The sequence below is a fragment of the Pavona decussata genome, unplaced genomic scaffold, assembly GCF_977016875.1.
Source record: "Pavona decussata unplaced genomic scaffold, jaPavDecu1.1 SCAFFOLD_124, whole genome shotgun sequence".
In the NCBI taxonomy this organism is placed as follows: domain Eukaryota; kingdom Metazoa; phylum Cnidaria; class Anthozoa; order Scleractinia; family Agariciidae; genus Pavona; species Pavona decussata.
The window spans coordinates 2720330-2735000 of record NW_028145538.1 but is presented as its reverse complement, the minus strand read 5'-3'; the positions used below and the strand labels follow the sequence as shown (position 1 = coordinate 2735000).

At 39.8% G+C, this 14671-nt stretch overlaps 1 protein-coding gene and 1 pseudogene across 1 annotated transcript; one reads left to right on the top strand and one right to left on the bottom strand.

Moving 5' to 3' along the window:
- The first annotated feature begins 961 nt into the window (after nucleotides 1-961).
- LOC146469473 (uncharacterized) lies at nucleotides 962-2633 on the top strand. The gene is made up of 2 exons (XM_085123325.1): nucleotides 962-1380; nucleotides 1811-2633. Exons 1-2 carry the CDS (start codon nucleotides 1352-1354, stop codon nucleotides 2436-2438), a joined length of 657 nt encoding a protein of 218 aa, XP_084979451.1. The 5' UTR covers nucleotides 962-1351; the 3' UTR covers nucleotides 2439-2633.
- Nucleotides 2634-3230: 597 nt separating this feature from the next.
- On the bottom strand, nucleotides 3231-5225 carry LOC146469472 (uncharacterized; annotated as a pseudogene).
- Nucleotides 5226-14671: the final 9446 nt, after the last annotated feature.

Sequence of the window (14671 nt, the reverse complement as noted above, 5' to 3'; positions counted from 1 at the left end):
TTACACAATTGACATCAAATAAGAAAAATTTGAATACACAGACAGAAGGCCAGGATCTGTTTTTTCATAGTGCTATTGGGGCTTCTATCTTGGTACAGGGTTGTTCAGTGGACCAAATAATCGTTTGCGCTTCGGGTTTGTTCAGTTTTTGCTCCATTGGTCTGATGCACAAGCAAGACAGAAGAGCAAGAAGAGAAGCTAAGTACAAGAAGTAGCTACATAATTAGACAGCTGATGCTAAACATGATTACAATAACAGGCAGTGGATAAATGGACAATGGATTTTTAAATGCGTACGTAGAAGCCGTGTTACCATTACTTGTAAATATATAAATTCTATTTCGTTTATTCCTACTTTCTGCCTTCCCTAACATGGTCCTCGCCCCCGTAAAACCCTCTCCCCTCTCCTCCTACTTGTCGCAACAAAATAAAAATAAAAACACTCCTTCTATAGTTGTTCTTACAACTGAGGTCTACTGTCACTGAACTGGTGTGTGTTTATTGAACTGTTCATGGGGTTATTGGGCTTTGGATTTTTCATTGACCCCGAAACCCCAACCCCCGCCCCCTATAGCTATTCTTACAATTGAGGTCTACTGTCAATGAACTTATGTGTGATTTTTGAACTGTTTGTGTGGTTATTGAACTCATATGATAAAATCTGAGAAAAAACTACAACATTAATATTAAGGTCTACGGTCACTGAACTGAAGTGTGGTTTTTGAACTATTGTGTGGTTATTGAACTCGAGAAAGAAAAAAATCTACTGTCATCTTCGTCGCTGCCGTTTTGTGAACGATCGAAATGGCATTCTAGCCTTCTCCTCGCTTTCACAGGCGTGCTTGATGATGACATACGAGGTTCATCATCTACGGAAAGAAATCACACCTTTGCCTTTCAACTGGGCTTTAAAATCTGCAACTAGCAACTGCGTACAAACCTTAATATGAAATGTGTTACCATATTATTTTTATATACATACCACAAATACTAAGTTCGTCTATGGAGTCATTACGGACCTTTAGCACCGACAAGGAGGACGCGAACGTCACCGACCGGAAGTTGAGAAAATGAACTTTGATGCTACTACGCATGCTCAATCGTGCAGAACTCGTCGTCCACACCTCGTTCAGGACGCCGTTTGCCGCCATTTGGCGTACAGAGTTGAACGAAGGTATGTTTTATATTTTTGCTAACTTTTGCTGACTTATTTTGGGGATTTTTTCAATCTAAAGTGTCGGTAAGTGGACAAGATAGATACCGTGAGTTATTTGATCGGACCGTGAAGAAATAATCTTGATTTCTTACTTTCTTTTCACCTGCAGGAAGAGCTTTGAGCTTCACAGCTGTGATGGCAGATGATGATACTAAGAGTACAGGGTTCGTACATAAACCTTATAGGTGTTTTTTGACATATACGTCGCATGCTTTCAACTACATTTCATTATGCCTTTGAAAATTTCAATTTGCCCGTTTAAATTTGCGGTTACGGATCGACTTAAGGTCATTCTGAATCGTTTATTGGCTCACTAAGTTGTTATTGATACTGAAAAAAGCCCCTAAATTGTCGTAGAGGGCAATTTTTTTTTCAAAGATTGCCAAAACGTGTTACAAGTTTTACCCTGTTTTAATTTTAGCCGGAGGAAAAAAATTAACAAAACTTTATTTATAAATTACAGCGCTGAAAACTTAGTTTATATACTTCAGGCCTTAAGGTTAAATTAATTTTACTTGCAATACAGCTTAAATCATATGAACACTGATTGTAAAAATAATACTTTACTTAATGAAAATTGGTATTTATTTTCAGAAATTATGCCATGAAATGGTCAGAAGAGCACGATCTTATGCTTTACAGAGAAGTCCTTGTCTTGGAACCATGGAAGTTTCCTAAGCAAAGCAAAGAAAGAGGAGATGTCTGGGGTGAAGTAGCACTAGATTTAAATGGCACAAGCTATCCCAAATTCAAAGTCAGCAAGCGCTCTGTCAGGGACAGACTCACTCTTTTGATCAGCAAATACAAAGAAAAGATGACAAAGGAGGAGCAAGGTTCTGGGATTGAATGTGAGGATGAAACTGAATTAGAGAAGGCATTGTCTGAGATCATCGAAAAAGAGCAAGCGGCTGATATGGAAAGCAAGGAAAATTCAAATACTCTTACCAAGAAGAATGAAAGTGAGAAAGCTTCAGCAGAAGAGAGTAGACGGAAGGCCATGGAGCGCCTGGGGCAAAGCAAAAAGAGGAATGCTGATGCAGGCCCTGATCAAGTTACTCCACCAAAAAGCAGAAAAAGCACCACTGAAGCTGTGCAAATTCTGAAAGAAAAAATTGAGCAGGAAAAGGAGATCAGGAAGGAAGAAATGGAAATGAAGAAGAAAGAGCAAGAAAATAAAGCTGTCGAGCAACAGATGCTGATTGATCAGCAGAGACACAGCTAGCAACAATACCAGGATGTGTTAAAGGTCATGACTGAACAGCAGCAGAGACAGGAACAGCAGATGCAAAACTTCCAAATGCTTTTTTTGCAGCAGCAACAACAGCAGAGCCGGATACTCATGGGTTCACTAGAAAGAGTCTTGCCCAAGTCTTCATAAGAGGAAGGTGAAAAAGCTGTTTAGAAAAACATTTGCACACTTTAGTCCTTTAGTCGATTTTTTAAAATTAACATTGATCAAAAATATATAGTTGAAGCTTAAGAAAACTTAAGTGAACCCTTTCACCCATAGGGGCGCCGAGTTAAGAACTGAAAGATAAGTTAAATTTAATATTCATATTTTGTTACAATTGTAAGTGTAACATGTGATTTTTATGGCAACTCAATTTTTTCTACAGGTTTGACCAAAATCTATATTTGTGTTTTATCTGCCTTTCTCTCAAAAATTTAACAAGTTTTGAAGATCATGCCAGGAAAGATTCAGTATTTTCAAAGGGGGTGTCTGTTTACAAATATATTGTTTATTATTATTTTTATTTTAGCCCCAGGTTTTTTAAGGGGAGCATGTTGGACGTTTGCAAATATGTTAGCTTTGTTATTTTAGCTTAAAATATCAACAATTTTTACACCTTACTGAGTGTCATTGTCCTTATTTTCTATTTTAATGTGTTTATTTTCATTTTTCTGGTTAATCAAAGGGGGGGGGGGGGGGGTTAGCCACCCAATTCATTCCCCCCTGACATGATCTGCCCCTGAATGTCCCTACCCTTCTCCCAAGATTTTTTTTGTTTTTGTTTTTTTAGAGGGGGTGGGGTACTTTCTGCCCACCCTCAGTATAAAAAAAGCATAGGCTAATAAGGGTTAAAGGACCAGTCTTTGTAGAAGAGGGTAGGCTATGGAATTTTTCATTTGTTCCTGCAATGTGTTATGTCCCCTTCCCTAAATTCTACATTTTATGCCCCATTACATTAATTTTATTGTTTGTCCAGAAAAATAAAGCTGTGTCATCAAAATAAACTCAGCTATTTTACTTTATTGAAAGTATTGCTCCAGAGTGGGGGGCTCAATACCAAAGTAATCGCTGGTGTTATTACCATAAAGGCATGTTATGGCATTACGAAGTAGTGCGCACACAGCATACATTTTGCCGACACTGCTTAGGCCGATCTTCAAATTCTTTTTAAAGTCAAGAAAGTTGAAAGAATTAATGACATCACCGGAAAGCCATTCCACTGAAATTCTTAACGCGCTCATGGCTTCGTTGTAATCCTGCATCATGGGTGCAAGTGGGACTTGACGAAACGGGGTTTGAAGATGCACACGGAGAGGGTACGCCAAATCTCCATATATACACATGGGTTGACCTGCTGGAGAAAAGGCATACTGTTGAAGGTCATGCAATAGTCCAGAATCTGCCAACATCCCAGCGTCGTGTTTACACCCCTCTAAAACGAAGAAAAAAAAGGAGGTGAGAATAGAAATTGTTTGGGAAGTTTGTATAACTTGTATAGTAATTTAGAACATCTTGTTATCGATTTGTGTTTAATGAAGTTCATTTTTATTACTATTAAAAAGAAAATCAAATTAAGGACGGTGCCTACTATTGTTACTGCGCATACGTTCTGCGCATCTCGAGATACTCGGGTTTCCTATGGGTGGTGCCTGCTAATGCAGGAATATTTTTGCGCGGTTTAAAACTATGCGGAGAAAGCAGAACTTAGCAAACGCTTTTGGTATCTCGAAAGAAAATTGGGGGTAACCATGCATTTTTCAGAGATAATTAAGCTTCAATTTAGGAAAAAATCCCATACATTGCTTCATATTTTGGCGCTTTTTAGAGATATTATTGCTTAATTATCTTTGAAAAATGCGTGGCTACCCCCAATTTTCGTTTTGGATTCCAATAGGTCTTCCTAAGATCTGCTTTTCCCGCATAGTCATAAACCGCACAAAAATACTTCGATATTATTAGGCACCGTCCTTAAAAACTCACCAACCGGTCCATATAAGTTTCCGATGAGTCCATTTGGTAGGGACAGGGATTATAATTTCAGGGCATGGACCCTTTTATGTCCATTATAAACACTTCTCTGATGTTCACCAGGTCTTGAAATGGGTCGCACTGTCCCATCGACGAAACCAAAACAATTGTCGAGGGGGGCGCCTTTTCCTGATTTGGCATCTGCATAACGTTGTAAAGCCCGAGGATTCAGGAGATCTTGATTCCATTGAGTTAGAAGGTGGCCGTGAACGTCAAAGATATAGTCCATGACATCATTTGTGATCAAACGTATGACAGAAACTGGTCGGCCAAATCGCGGAATCATATCACTGAGTCGGCATGGATAGGCAACTCGTTTGAGAAGCATACATAAGCCTTCTATGTCATCGCAAATACTCCTCTGCTCGCATTTAAGCACCGGTGGTAGTTGAAGTGCTGCAACAAGGCGAGGGAGGTCTTGCTTCTCGACACGAAACTCTGCTTTGCATTCGGCGGAGTTCATAGAATCCAGATCGAATCGTTCGTATTTTCCATGAGGGAAGTCTGGATTTTTTGAACTGAAAGTATCGTAAAGCAATAAAAATTCTTTATCTGAAACAATGTTGTCGGCGTAGAGAAGTATGAGCAGCTCACGAAATTCCTTAATGGACATTTTCTCTGTCGACTTCAACTGGAAGAGACTCGTCCTCGTAGCTGTAGCCGGCGCGGTCTGCTAAATGTTTATGTTTCCGGCCGTGAACGACCGTCTCGTTCCAGGACCCACTCGGTTAAACAAGGCCTCGTCCACGTTCTCGGCGTCGGCGCTAAAGGTCCCTATTCAGTTCTTGCAATCTTTCTGGCCTCCGGACGCCATCTTGGATTTTAAAAACGTTTCGCCAAAATACTTCTAGTTGCGACACAGATCACAAAAACACGTCAACCTGGCCAGTGAATCGTTATTGAACGCATCTACGGCGAAAGGAATCGCTGAAACGCCTTCGCACAACTTTTCGACTCTTTTCGCAGCTTTTCGACTCAAGATCTACCAGTCGTTTCTTTCTTTCCCTTTCCTCCTTCCCATCAAGCCTTGCGCTTCGCTTTCTTCCCTCCCATCACTCTTCGCGCTCTCCGTTTCCCAACAAGAGAGACGACTGGGGACGAGTCAGCCCTATGCTCTAGTCAGTGCCAAAATTGTGCAGCGTAATTTGATCGTGTTGCCATATGGGCGAATTTGGTATGCGCTGGAGGATTTCGGTTTGCTTACACTTTTTAAAATACACAGGGGACAGTAATTTAGATATGGTTTGGCTCTCCCATGGTTTACATAAGATCGCATGCATGGTGAAGAAATTCTGTTAGGATCAAGACACACAGATAAACAGACAATAAGCTTTCTTAATTGAAACATTTATTCAGACAGACCTGTGTTAACCCTTGAAAAGCAAATACGTTCAATTTTCGGCTCGAATGAAGCTACCTGAGCGAGTCACTATTAAAAGCACAATTTCTCGACTCTATTACAGACATTAAACTGAGTACGTTTTTCGAAAATTTTACCAAAGCTATTTGAAATATGACAAATCGATCAATTTAACATAAAGCACGGTAAAATTCACATTCAAACCTGTAGTATTTTGTGGATTTTCAGGGGCACACAAAAATCTCCGAGAACGACTACAGCTCATGTAATAATTTGCAGATCTTGTTTGCGATCGCACATGTTCCGCCTTGAATCAATCTCGAACAGAAATTTTTTCACTATGAACTCACTGATTTCCTCTTTTTAAGCATCCGAGTGTTCCTTAGAGGTTGTTCTTTTGATTTACGGTATTGAAAACCTGTGTTTTTGTGACGTGGATCTCTCCCTTGTGAGGCACGATTTAAAAGGGGACTGTACAAAACCCTTCCCGCAAACCCACAACACACTAAAAGATTAAGTAAAACAACAAATTTAATAAATTTAGTATACATAAACGCTTAGTAAACACAATAAACGGTAACGTAAAAAAAAACTTTCTTAACCTAATTAATTATCTTAAACTAAATTACTTATTTCAGTTCAGTTCAGTCCCTCCTTGTCCTTGACGTCATCTCCAGGCACAAACAAACTGCTACTTCAACCACTCGCATAAACAAACCGCACCAACAACCGTTCACACAAACCTCTCCTTCTTCTCTTCTGGCGCCTTTTCTCTTCTTTGTTCCCGTCTTGTTTGACTCCTCCGCACTCAGTTTTAATTTCTATGCACACGCCTTGAAATCCTGTTCACTCGCCGCCGCCGACGAAAGGGTTTATGTCAGGGAAAAACACGGCTGGCTCCTGCCAATGGCTCTTGACAGTGACTTGAACAATTTCGCCTTCGACCTTGCAATACAAACTTTTTTGCTTCTTCTTACTTCTCATTCCTTTTTCTCCTTCCAAGAATAACAACCAACTACACAACAACAACCTTGACCTCTATTTAAATACTGTACACAATTACGACATTACAAAGAAGATTCCAGAAAACGCTAACTACAAGATGTACAATAAATGCTGATTACACAATAAGATACAAAATACACAGTAACAGGAATAATAATAGTTAGTTAGATTACATTGAAATTTACAATACTACGCACAATTTCCTAAGACAATAACTACTAATATACTAGTGACATTTTTTGACTGATAAAAATGCGACGAATTAAGACTACAAATAATTAGAAATAAACCTAACGAATTTAGATAATGAAAAAGAAACGACTAAATTTCTACATGCAAACACGAAACATGAAAATGCAAACATGAAATGAAAACAACGAAAACATGAATAATATGAATTTTGTGACACTTCCCCTGTGAAGAAGTCTATTTTTGGGGTGAGCACACAAAAATAGAAATGGACAAACAAAATGATGGGGATGGGGTGGGGTTGTGCGAGCTCTAGCAAGTTCAAGGCCTACTGAGTGCATCCACATTAGAATTTTTCTTGCCACTTTTATGCTCTACGTCCATATCGTATTCCTGCAGTGTGACACTCCAGCGAAGCCGAGCTTCCTGTTTTTGTCGCGTACTTGGTTGAGCCATACTAGAGGATTGTGGTCTGTCTGGAGCCTAAACTTTCTACCAAAAAGGTAATATCTAAAGAGTTCCACGGCCCATACTATGCCTAAGCACTCCTTCTCTGTAGTTGATAGTTTTTCCTTTCTAGGCTGAAGTTTTCAACTAGCGTATGCTATGGGATGTTCTAGCCCTTCTTTATCTTGCTGACTTAAAATTGATCCAAGACCTCTATTCGATGCATCGACTTGCAAAATGAATTCTTGTTCCCAATGAGGTGGTCTCAAAACGGGTGGATTTTGCATGGCTTGTTTCAAGTCTTGGAAAGCAAATTCATGAGCATCTCTCCACTTAATCTTTGTTGGACTCTTACCCCTAGTCAAATCTGTAAGTACAGCGGCTCTACTGGAAAAGTTAGGAATAAACCTTCGGTAATACCCAACCAAACCTAGAAATGATCTGATCTGATCTGTTTCTTCGTTTCTGGTCTAGGATACTCCCTAATGGTTTGAACGAGTGTTGTTCTTAGCTCAATGCGATTCCCACCGACTCGATGCCCAACGAAGTCTACTGTAGACATTGCAATTTTACATTTAGAAGGTCGAGCATTTAGTTTGCAGGCACGCAATCGTTGCAAGACCTGTCGCAATTCAGAAACATGCTGAGGAAAAGAAGTGGGCGTATCAACTTCTACATCATCAATGTATGCGTCTGCAAATTCTAGCCCTCTTAAAACAATTTCGGACATCATCCTTTGAAAGGTTGCTGGCGCTGTTTTCATGCCAAACGGCATAACCAGGAATTCGTACAAGCCCTTTGTTGTTATAAAGGCCGACTTTTCAATTGTGGACGTTTCTAAGGGGATCTGCCAGTACCCTTTTGTAAGTCTAATGTACTTATGTATTTAGCAGAGGCAACTTTATCAATCATCCTCTCCATAGACGGAATTGGATAGGCATCCATCTTGGTAACTTTATTGACTTTCCTGTAGTCAACACAAAACCTAATAGTTCCATCTGGCTTGGGGACAATAACGACAGGGAATGCCCACGGGCTCATCGATGGGCGAATAATACCCAAATGCAACATTTTTTCGATCTCTTTATTTACTTCCTCCTCGAGCTTTTGTGGAATCTTACAAGGGGAAGAACGGATGGGCAGTGCCTCACCAGTGTCGATCCTATGAGTAGCCACATGTGTTAAATTTGGTTTTCCTGAGAAAACATCAGAAAATTCGTTTAGCAAAACCCTAACTTCTTCTTTCTGCGACTTAGTTAACTCGTCTGAGATTAATTCATTTTCCCATGTTTCCTCATTCTCCAGGGGCAGTACATGATTTTCATGAGGTAATGACATCTCTGGTGATTCCGGCAACACCAAGGCGGCTATTTCATCTCTGCTCTGCCATTTACTCAACAAATTAATATGGTAGGTGCGATGTTGTTTTCGTACCTTCCCGGTGTCCAACTCATAATTCAATCCGTCTTTAAAAACTGCGGTCACTGTAAAGGGACCCTGCCAACGTATTTCTAGTTTGTTGCCTGGTGAGGGTAGCAAGACTAGTGCTTTATCACCAACTTCCAGTCTTCTATGTGAGGTTTGGGAGCCATACACGCGTTTTTGTTTACTTTGTGCTCGCTTCAAGTTTCCTAAACGATTTCTTCCATTTTAGCAAGTCTTCTTCGAATTTTATGGACATGACTTACGATATTGCCCTCCGTTGGCTTCTTTACTACCCAATTCTCCTTTACATTAACAAGTGGACCCCTCACAGTTCGCCCGTAAAGAAGTTCAAATGGGAAGTAACCCGTGGACTCGCAAGGCACTTCTCTATAAGCAAAGAGTAAGTAAGGAAGACACCTGTCCCAAGCTTGCACATGCTCCCCTACAAACTTCTTAAGCATTGTTTTCAATGTGCCGTTAAAGCGCTCGACTAGACCATTTGCTTGAGGGTGGTAAATTGACGTTTTAATCTTAGTAATTCCTAATTGCTCGTAGAGTTGAGCCATCAACTTGCTGATGAAATTGGATCCTTGGTCAGGGACCATTTCGTCCGGAATGCCTACTTTAGAGAAATACTGAATCAATGCATCCGCAATTGCTTTCGAACTTGTTGTACGCAAAGGTATGGCTTCTGGATATCGTGTGGCATAGTCCACAATGGTAAGGATATACTTATAACCAGAGGTGGACCTAGGAAGTTTACCCACGATATCGATGGCGATTTTCTTGAATGGCTCTGTCACGACTTCCACTGGTCTTAAGGGTACCCTATGCGACCTCAACTTTCTTGCTACCAGCTGACACTGTGGGCAAGTAGCACAGAATTTTCGAACATCAGAGGATAGACCCGGCCAAGAAAAATGTGTGGCAATACGGTCCAAGGTTTTTGCAATACCCATGTGACCAGACAAAGGGATCGTGTGAGCAACCCTTAAAACTTCATTTCTATAAAATTCGAGGACAACAATACGATCAACATACCTAGTTCCATTATGTTCGGCTTCGTTGAATCTTCTATGCATCAAGATCTCGTCTTGGAAAAAATAGCCATCAGATTCCTCTAGTGCCTTTTTAGACGCCCCACGGCGTACCCTGTCAAGTGTTACATCCGCATTCTGGTCAGCAGCTAACTGGGACTTATTTCTGTCAAGAATGTTAATGGGAGGTTCGTTCCTTGTCGAGGCTACTTCCGTGTTACAAGCTAGGCTCTCATCACTGGTTTCCTCTGGTTTCCCATCTCCAAATAGCGTCGATAAGTCACCCTGCTTTAATTCGTCTTGCCTGGGTTCTTTCTTGGAAAGAGTTTCAACTGCTAACGAATTCTCGTGATCAATTAACGCATCCGCTCTGCGCTGGGCATCCACTAAAGCTTTCTGTCCACGAGTCAAAACAAAAGCTTCATTAGTCTTAGAATCATAGCCTGAAACATTTCGTTCCCATTGCTTAAGGACGTTTTCTTTAGAGAGAGTTTGTCCAAAAGATGATCTACCAAGCAGACAATCTACGGGTAATTTATTTAGCACCCCAACCAACTCAACATGCTTTCCCTGTCCACTTTCAATTTCAACTTTGGCTAGGGGTACAATAAGCCGCTCACCGGTTGCTGTCAAGACTGACATTTCCTCCCCAGTTAAAGAACCGTTTTTAACAACCTTCTCATTTACCAGGGTTCTTGTGCAACCCGAATCAACAATCATTTCTGCTGATTTACCTTCAATTTTTTCTTGAACATTACATGATGGAAATTCTAATTGTGTGATTCTAAGGGAGTCATACACAGTAAGTACCCTTGTGCCGGCTTGTTAACGCCTTTACCACAATTAAAAGACATATGACCTAGCTTCCCACATTTATAGCATGTGACTGGCAGCTTAATATTTCTCCTACTATGAGTAAAGACGGGCTTTGTTTGCTCTCCTGAAACTTGTTCCCTTGTAGGAGGCTCCTTCTTGATTTGTGACTGTTTTTGAACACTAACCCCCTTATTCTTATTAAAGGAAACATACCTGCCTTCCACGAGGGGACCTTTCCGGGACTGAACGTGTAAATTTGCAAGATTCCCGAGTTCTTCTGCTGTTTTAGGCTTTTGCTCCTTTAGCCACGCCCTAAGTTCTGGACCCACTGGGTCAAGAAGTCGTTCGATCATGAACTGTTCTAATATCTTCTCTACATCACCCGTAGCCTCAGCCACTGCCATCCATCGATTTAAATATCTTCGTGTCCTGTAACCCCACTGGACAAAGTCCTCATCTGGTTTCTTCTCTGAAGTTCTGAACCTATATCTGTAATGATCCGCTGTTAACTGGTAACCCTTAATGATAATTGATTTACTCTCTTCGTAATTTTGTGCCGCGGGATCTGGAATTTCCAGGTAAATTGACTTGGCCTTCTCAGTAAGTTTGGGAACTAAGTTACCAACCCACTCGTCTTCGGGTAGTCCCTGAGCCTTGGCAGTCATTTCAAAAATTCGGAAATAGTCATCAATGTCCTCGCCCTCTCTCATCTCCCTCATTTTAATAAACTTAGGTTTTCTATCGGAGCCTTCTTGTCTTCCAGCTTCTCTAACAGCAAACTCTTCCTTCTCATTCCTAAGTTTTCTAAGTTGTTCCTCCTCTCTTACTAACCTTTCTTCCTCCTCCCGTACTTTCTGACTCTCGTATTCTCGTCTCTCTCTTTCGATCTGCCTTTCTTATTCGCGCTTCTCTCTTTCAGCCTCCCTTTCTTCCATCCTAATCTGTCTTTCCAATTGTAACAGCTGTAACCGCCGGTCAAACGTTACATTGCTTGCTTTCTCTTCGTCCAAGGTTTCAAGAGAGTCCGCCTTTTCTTCCGTAATAGGTTCTTTCTCGGACATTAGTTTATCGTGCGTCCTAAACTTGCTTGCTAGAGTCTTAACCCCACCTTTAGAGGTAAAAAAAAAACAAATCTTTTCCTGGCTTCGGCCCTAAGCTCATCTAAAGACCATGATTTGTAATCAGAGCTTTTCTCAGCCATACTAATTCTTAATATTAATGTGTTGCGTCTTTGCGTCTGAGTAATGTACGGGTAAAGAGACCAAGGGAGAAGTATCTCACTCCTGACACCAAAAATGTGACGTGGATCTCTCCCTTCTGAAGCACGATTTAAAAGGGGACTGTACAAAACCCTTCCCGCAAACCCACAACACACTAAAAGATTAAGTAAAACAACAAATTTAATAAATTTAGTATACATAAACGCTTAGTAAACACAATAAACGGTAACGTAAAAAAAAACTTTCTTAACCTAATTAATTATCTTAAACTAAATTACTTATTTCAGTTCAGTTCAGTCCTTCCTTGTCCTTGAAGTCTTCTCGAGGCATAAACAAACTGCTACTTCAACCACTCGCATAAACAAACCGCACCAACAACCGTTCACACAAACCTCTCCTTCTTCTCTTCTGGCGCCTTTTCTCTTCTTTGTTCCCGTCTTGTTTGACTCCTCCGCGCTCAGTTTTAATTTCTATGCACACGCCTTGAAATCCTGTTCACTCGCCGCCGCCGACAAAAGGGTTTATGTCAGGGAAAAACACGGCTGGCTCCTGCCAATGGCTCTTGACAGTGACTTGAACAATTTCGCCTTCGACCTTGCAATACAAACTTTTTTGCTTCTTCTTACTTCTCATTCCTTTTTCTCCTTCCAAGAATAACAACCAACTACACAACAACAACCTTGACCTCTATTTAAATACTGTACACAATTACGACATTACAAAGAAGATTCTAGAAAACGCCAACTACAAGATGTACAGTAAATGCTGATTACACAATAAGATACAAAATACACGTTAACAGGAATAATAATAGTTAGTTAGATTACATTGAAATTTACAATACTACGCACAATTTCCTAAGACAATAACTACTAATATACTAGTGACATTTTTTGACTGATAAAAATGGCGACGAATTAAGACTACAAATAATTAGAAATAAACCTAACGAATTTAGATAATGAAAAAGAAACGACTAAATTTCTACATGCAAACACGAAACATGAAAATGCAAACATGAAATGAAAACAACGAAAACATGAATAATATGAATTTTGTGACAGTTTTCCTTCCAAGAACCACAAACGGCCACCTTGAGAATCCACGCATGAGAGATGCGGCAGCCATTTTGAATTGAATACAAGGATCTTCCGTACGAATAAAGCCGACTGAGACTCGCCAACCTTGTCGTCGTGAACCTTCGGCATTCCGAACCTTAACGGAAAATTGACTTACTTACTTACTTACTTACTTACATTTCACGATGACAATGTAGGTTATAGCTTCTACAAAGCTGAAACCACAAAAATTGCGAAGCAACCAATAGGAATATCGAAAAAGCCCCACACAGTTTTGAAGATTAATGCCTTGTGATTGATACGATGCAGTAGTTTTGATTCTGCGGTCGAATTCCATACCCAATAAATTCGCTCAAAGAGACATCAGTCGTTTTGGGCTTTTGGGACGCACTGTCCTTACGGCTGGAAAAAATCAAAGCGAAATAATTTTTACCGGATAGTGCATTTCATTACCTTTGTACTAATATATAGTTTATGGTTGTTGCATTTAAGACAGCGCACAAAAAGGTTTTTTCGTGAAGGACACCCGAGAAGGTATCCGGTAACCAATACTGTCGAACCTCCCTTTGCGACCACCTCTCGTAAGCGACCACCTCTCATTAGCGACCACTTTTCCAAAATACCAAAAATTTTACAGTTAACTATAAAAATGAGCGAAAAAACGGAACGACGTTTCAGTGTCATCCTGGCACCATTATCAAGTAAAGAATGCAACAGAAAAGATAATTTATACATAAAGTAAAGGTGTGAAATGGAATAAATTAAATTAAGACTAAAAGTAACTGTCCGGTGTTCACTCAGAAGGTGTCATAAAATGAGGGTTTTGTCCGTTAGACAAATAGTTTTGCGCGAATGGAGTCTGACTGGGTGAATGAAGAAATCAAGAGATCATTTATTTGGTGTATGTTTAGAATTTCCAACTTATTGAAACGTGGAAGAGATGGTCTATTATAAGAAGAAAAAGCGATGATTCTTAAAATTTTCTTTTGCAGTTTAAATAATTTTTCTAACCATGTAGGAAAGTTATTAGCCCAAACTATATTTCCATAGTGTAGGTAAGGTATATTAAGCTATAATGTAATAATTTCAGTGTTGATTGGTTCAGAAAAAAGCGAATTCTTCGTAGAATTCCGCACATTCGTATTATTTTTAAAGTAACATAATCAATGTGATCTTTCCATGTCAAGTGTTCATCAACTATGACTCCCAAAAACTTCGTTTGTTTAACTCTTTCTAAAGTCTTGTTATTTAATTTAATATCAAGCTCCTTTTTGAGCTTTTTACTACGAGATTTAAAGACAATAAAATTTGATTTCTTAACATTTAGAGTAAGTTGATTGCTTATTAACCAGTTTTGAACCGTAATTAATTCTCTATTAATGTTTGATTCTATATCTGATATGTCCTTCCCAGAAATAAAAAGGTTCGTATCATCAGCAAAGGAAATAGTGGATAGGTCATTCGTACAATTAGCCAGGTCATTGATGTATATTAGAAAAAGTAAAGAACCAAGAACCGATCCCTGTGGTACCCCACATGTGATTGGCATAACTGCAGAATTTACTTGGTTATATTTAACAATTTGTCTTCTGTTTGTACGATAATTCTTTAACCATTT